Source organism: Panicum hallii, chromosome 5, assembly GCF_002211085.1.
Source record: "Panicum hallii strain FIL2 chromosome 5, PHallii_v3.1, whole genome shotgun sequence".
Classification (NCBI taxonomy): Eukaryota; Viridiplantae; Streptophyta; class Magnoliopsida; order Poales; family Poaceae; genus Panicum; species Panicum hallii.
In genome coordinates, this window is record NC_038046.1 from 52266557 (window position 1) to 52272891 (window position 6335).

Consider the following 6335-nt stretch of genomic DNA (forward strand, 5'->3'; position numbering starts at 1 on the left):
AAGGTCCTAAGCTTTGGATAGATCGATACAATTTAATAATCTCGAGTCTTCCATCTCCCTTGTTTTGAAAGAGTATATAGTGTGCATCGAGCGAGTGTAGCCTTCAAGTCTTGAACTGAATAGAAAAATATATTCAAGGGTCAAGAACAAATTTAGTGTTCACAGATAGATCCCTTGGAACATGTCAATAACCATCCCACCAGTCTTTGGCGCACAGCCGCAAGCTTGAGAGGCAGCCGAGTCGTAGAAAGTATGCGTCTAGTGCCTCGATCCCGAGCCTGGAAGCCATATAAACTGTGATAGTGGTTTTTCTGGTGCTCAGACCCCAACCACCGCAGGCAAGGTATAGTTGAGGATATGAGCACCGCAATTCACGTGGCCGATTCAAGCTGGCCAGCGTGGAGGTGGCTTGCCGCTTCAGATAGAATGACTAACTAAATCTTTCTTGGTGGCAAATATGTAAAAGTATTTTTAAAGATTAGAGCTGGACGAAAAGCTCGCGGCTCGTTAGTTCGCTCGGTTCGTAGATAGCTCGGCTCGGCTGGGCTCGTTGTATTTTGTTAACGCAAACGAGCCCAACGCTAGCAGGCCATCAGCCCAGTAGACAGGGCCCAGCCCAGCATCCAATCTAAGTCTCCAGTGCTAACCCTAACGATGCGATTCCCCACCCTACCGGCTGCTTATCCCCGTCCCGTCTCCCTGTATCTCGCGTAGCAGGCGGCGGCGCCTCTCTCGCCCCTTTCCTGGTGAGCATTTCCAGCTCACCCCTCGTCGTCTCCATCGAGCACTTCGATCCGTCCTCTTTGCTATCAAGCGAGCGGCCGCCGCTGCTCTTTGGTTTTTCATTGGAGCATAGATGACAAATGCCGCCTCCGTGTGGAGGAGCAGGCCCTTCTACCTGGTCCTTTGCAAGGTGTTGCTACGACACTTCGTCAACTTTTTTTTCATCTTTAAAAGGAGAGTAATTAATTAAATATTGTATCTCGTGCGCGCTTGGACTTCGAGTTCGAGTCCCCGATGTCAGTCCATAGGCATCCGCATCTGTCAACAAAAGCCCCCCACCCCCGTCCCAATCTACGTCTTCCATCCTCTTCGCCGCCGCTTTGCGCGCCGTCTGGTGGGAGCCATCTTCGCCGCTGCGGTTTTGCTTGCCCTCCTCTTGTTCTGTTCTGGTACTGCCTTTCAGTCCTCCAGTCCTATTGTAGGTGTTGAAGTAGTAATTTGTTTTGTGTGCGAAAGTTTGATTTCATGTCAGCATGTCAATAGCTTTCAAAAAAAAAAATTTTCGGCCATCAATTTAGTGCAGTTGAAGGCGAACAAGCCGACGATGCAACTTGATGATCATGAGCGAGAGCGAGGTATCAAGCTCCTTTACGCTCTTGATCGCAAAGTTTGGGAGGTGAAGGTGAACGCCATCCAAGAGTCCACAACCTTGGACACCCTCACCGTTGACGAGCTTTTCAGCAAGCTCAAGTCCTCCAAGCTTGACAACCAGCTTCAAGCCAAGCTCCGCAACCCCTCGGCTCCCTCCGTGGCTTTGGTCTCAGGTAAGACAAGCTCCAGTTCTTCTTCTAACCCTTCACTTGGTTTTTCCTTGTCTGCACTTGTGAGTGTCACAAAGGAGCAGCTGGAGTGTCTCGGTGATGATGAGTTGGCTCTCATCATCGGTCGGTTCTCTCGGTTCCACAATAACCGATTGAACCGCCGGCGCGGTGGTGGCCCGAAGGAAGGCTGCTTTGGTTGCGGTGATCCGGACCACTACATTGCCAGCTGTCTGAAGAAGAACAAGCAAGACGCCGGCAAGCGCTCCTCCGACCGCTTCTACACCAATAAGTATGACTCCAGCAAGCACAAGGACAGGCGCGAGTACTCCTCCGGCAAACCAGAGCACAAGGCCAAGAAGTTCGATAAGGAGTACATCAAGCGCAAGTACATCAAGAAGAAGAAGGCAGAGAAGCACGCCTTCCTTGCCTCCCTCAGTGACCTCGAGGACTCGGACGCCAAAGCATCATCAAGTGATGATGAGGCCGAGACCAAGATCGAAGAAAAGCTCAATGGGCTTTGCTTCTTCGCCGACGCCAAGCATGGAGGCTTTTGCACCATGGCCCTTGGAGATGAAGCGTCCGGCAATGGCAACATGTTTATATTGGCATATCTTATTTCATTTGATCATCTTGAGTTTTGTGCAAGCACTTGTACCTTGTTGACATGATACTACTTAGAGCATGGTTTCATTCCGTTTGCTATAAACTAGAAGCTCATGCATTGAACTTTTGTTGCATTCATGGCATGATTCAAGGGGAGTTTTACATCCATGTGCTCTAAGTCTAGTTGCTTGATAAGTGCATATGCCAACAAGGGGGAGAGATCACAAAGACCTTGAGAAAGGGGGAGAGATCAGACCTTGAGAAAGGGGGAGAGATCAGAGATCACCATGACATGAGTGCAAGGGAGAGGTCACCATGACATGAGTGCACACTTTTGTGAGATTGCATCTTCCGAGGGGGAGCTTTGCGCCGTTGCCTCTTTCTTGAGGGCCTGGTGTTTTTAGGCTGTGCTTTGCGCTTTGCTAGCAGTGTTGAGCCCGTTTGCCTCTTCTTGAGGGCTAGTGGGGTTTGCTTGGTCGTGTCAAGCTTTTGCCCATGGCTTTGAAGACCAAGTTTTGCTCAGTTCAAATGACTCGGTTTCAGCTTTTCTTTGGCTTTTGGTCATTTGGGTGAGTTTTCTTCTTCCTTCCAATGTCTTTGTGTTGGTGTTGACAATGCACTCATCAAGGGGGAGATTGCGAACACATTGTCTATTTGTGTTTTGCTTTTGTGATGAGTGATTGTCAACAGCAACATTTTCATTCTATTTTCCTTTTATTTCTTTGCTTCGGCTATGTTGGCTGGCACACTGCGGTGTGTCGAGCGACGTGCTTCTTCGGCTTGTGTTGAGCAGGTGTCGAGCTCGGAGATGGTGGTCGACGGTGAGGTGAAGATCAAGTAGGACGTGCCGTGCTGAAGACCGCGGGAGTGCGGGGAAGGGCGGACGTGAGGCTTGGATCGAGGGACTGGATCACCGGGTGGCCAGCCGTGGTGGCTGACACTTGGGACATCGGCAAGTGCGGGGACACATGGAGTGACCGTGTCGACTGAGCTAAGACGGCAGACGTGCAAGTCGAGCAGGAGGCTCGGATGACTTGGCGTGCGGGCATCCGAGGCGGCGGGACACTGGTCGGAGTGCCTCGGACACGTATGCTTTACGCAGTTCGGGGGCTCGGTTTGATGGTTTGGGCCTCAAAACCATCGGTGGCCGGTTTGGTGGTTTGGGCCTCAAACCATCGGTGTCGGTTTGGTGGTTTGGGTTCCAATGCGGAACGGACGGCGCGTGGCGGCATCAGGGAGGTTGCTTCGAAACAAGGCTACTGATGAGGAGGTGCGGTGGCCGTCGGATCAAATTATCCCGAGTCAGACGATATTAGCCTTAGGGTTAGTGGTTTGGCTCATGTATCTAGGGGTAGTTTGGGCAAGAGGAATTGACTATATAATGGGTTAGTGGTTTGGCTCATGTATCCACTTGGCCTCTCATTCTCCATTTCTTAGCTAGGGTTTCATTCCAATGAGAGAGTGCCCACCGCAAAACTTTTGTAGTGTTTTGTTTGTAGGAAGCACACCCCTCAGTGTGTGCTGCCCTCTGTGGTTTTGGATTGATTGTTGTTCTTGCGATTTTGTTTGTGTTCTTCGCGAGTTCTCTTTTTTCTCCTCTCAATCCCGGTGCGTTATCTTCTCTTCTAGGGCGTTTGATCTCGTTTTTCTTGCACTGATTTGGGCTATGACGTGAGAGGATTGTTTCCACTGAAGAGAATCACTTGTATCCTCATGAGTTCATAGATCGGGCAAGATTTGCGTTCGCTCTTGTTCTTGAGCGATTTTCCCGCGAGATCTAAGTTTCCTGTCGATTCACTCGGTCAAATTCGAAATTTCTTTGGGGGATTCGGTCACCTACATGCCTAGTTCATCTGGCTTTGATTTTGTGACCTGAGATTTCGATTTGAGTGAGATCTAGATCGATTTGGGTGCACGGGCTTGTTCCTCTACTCGCCCAGCCGTAGAGCTGCTTTCTCTGTTTTCTCTCCGTCTCGGGCGTGGCGGAATTCCATCGGAGACCACCTCGGGCGAGGTGCAGTGCTGCCCGAGGCTGCTTGCCTGCTTTCTCTCGCTTCTCTGTTGAGTCTCGGACGAGACGGAATTCTGTCCGAGACCCCCTCGGGCGAGGCGCAGCGCTGTCCGAGGGTGCCGGCCTTTTCTTTGGCTTCTTCTGATCTCGGACGAGGCGGAGTTCTATCCGAGGCCATCTCAGGCGAGGCGCAGAGCTGTCCGAGGTTCTCGGCCCTCCTTCTTTTCCTTTGGTCTCGGGTGAGGCGGGATTCCGTCCGAAGCCACCTCGGACGAGTCGGAGTTGCGTCCAAGGGTGCTTAGGCTCGGACGAGACGCTATTCTGTCCGAGGCCTCCTTTAGGCTTGGTCATCTCGGCTTTTTGGTCACCTATATGCTCAGATCCTCTGGCTTCTATTCTATGACCCAAGTCGAGTGCTTTTAGTCTGTGTGAATCTTTGGCAGTGAGTATACCCGACGTTTCGCCTTAGACTTCTAGTTACCAGTTAGCCTTGAGTTTCAAGCTTTGTCTGTCGAGGTGTTAGGCCTGTCCGAGGGTTCAGGTGAGAGCTACAGTTCGAGATTTCGCAAGAAATTTTTGAGGCTCCTATTCACCCCCCTCTAGTCGCTTTTCTTGGTCCTTCAGATACCTTTAATTCTTGTTGGCATGAAGTCGAAGGCCTCTGACGTTGAGCTCCCCACAGCGGTCGACAGGCCCAAGTACCGATCAGAAAGTGCTTCAGCATTGATGTGCAGCTCCTGTCTCACCACTTGCTTCACTGACTCCTCACAATTAGTGCTAAAAAATATTGAGGATTTATCCCAGTTCACTAGCTGACCAGAACCCTTACTGTAAACCTCCAAGATTTGCTGAAGTCTGATTGTCCCTCTTTGCGATGCTTCAGAAAAAACTATGTAATCGTCCGCAAAGAGAAGATGCGAAATTCAGGGAGCGTGAATGCCCACGCGAACACCTCTGGCAAGATGCATTGGGCCGACAGTCTTCAGCAAACATGAGAGGCCTTCCGCACACAGGAGAAAAAGGTATGGCGAGATCGGGTCTCCTTGACGGATGCCTCTGGTCGGACTTAAACTCTCTATCAGTAAACCATTCACCTTGATCCTAAAGGATACAGATGTTACACACTTCATCACCAAGTCCACAAAGCCTTCATGGAAGCCTAGTTTCAGCATGATGCCTTTTAAGTACTCCCACTCGACTCAGTCATACGCCTTGGCCATATCAAGTTTGATTGCACATGCACCAGATTTTCCTTTCTTCCGTTTAAGATAGTGAGTGCATTCATAAGCAACTAGGACGTTATCCGTAATCAACCGTCCAGGTACAAACGCACTTTGCTCTTCAGATATAATTTCATCAAGACACTCTCTCAACCTATTAGCAAGCACCTTGGAGCAAATCTTGTAGATCACATTGCAGAGTGAGATGGGTCGGAACTGTTTCATCTCCTGTGGATGCTTGACCTTTGGTATTAAAACAATAGTTGTGGTGTTGATCTCTGGAGGCATCAATCCCCTGTTCAAAAAATTTAGCACAGCATCAATAACCTCCGGGCCCAACCATTCCCAGTGAAACTGATAAAATCCAGCTATTAGTCCTGGGCCGGTGGCCTTATTAGGGCCCATCATGAACAAAGCTCTACGTACCTCTTCTGGTGTGAATGGCTTCATCAGTGACTCATTCATATCACCAGACACTTTGTGTGGGACACAATCAAGCACCAGTCCTGGATCCAAGACTTCCTGTCTTGTAAACAGGCTAGAATAGAAAGCCAAGGCTGTCGTTTCAATCTCCTCCTATGTAGATACCACAGCGCCATCTTCAAGTCTCAAGGCATTGATCCTATTTGTTCTTGCCCTCTCCTTCGATTTAGTTTGAAAGAAGGCTGTATTACGGTCCCCTTCCTTGAGCCACTCAATGCGTGATCGTTGTTTTTCCATCGTTTCTTCCCGAGACAGTAATTCAGCAATCTTAGCCATCAACTGTTTCTCCTGTCAGGATGGACCAGCTCTCAAATTGGATTTTCGGACGACCTCTAGCTCCTCCCGAAGTCGTTTCAGATCCTTCTTGACCTGACCAAATGATGAAAATTCCCACTCCTTCATAACCTTAGTGACATGTCCTAGTTTTGAGGCCAACTGATTAAGCGACACCGAGGTGTCCTGGGTTTGCCAAGC

At 49.8% G+C, this 6335-nt stretch overlaps 1 protein-coding gene across 2 annotated transcripts; it reads left to right on the forward strand.

Moving 5' to 3' along the window:
* Positions 1–670: 670 nt before the first annotated feature.
* Positions 671–2325, forward strand: LOC112895709. Of its 2 annotated transcripts, none has more exons than XM_025963703.1 (2): positions 671–1172; positions 1302–2325. In XM_025963703.1, exon 2 carries the CDS (start codon positions 1328–1330, stop codon positions 2210–2212), a length of 885 nt encoding a protein of 294 aa, XP_025819488.1. In that variant the 5' UTR covers positions 671–1172; positions 1302–1327; the 3' UTR covers positions 2213–2325. The 2 variants fall into 2 exon arrangements, with proteins under 2 accessions (XP_025819488.1, XP_025819489.1); XM_025963704.1 differs by having other exon boundaries at positions 1307–2325.
* The last annotated feature ends 4010 nt before the right edge of the window (positions 2326–6335 follow it).

Bases quoted from the DNA above. Each gene is read 5' to 3' on its own strand.
- LOC112895709 (XM_025963703.1), top strand. From the start codon at position 1,328: ATGCAACTTGATGATCATGAGCGAGAGCGAGGTATCAAGCTCCTTTAC.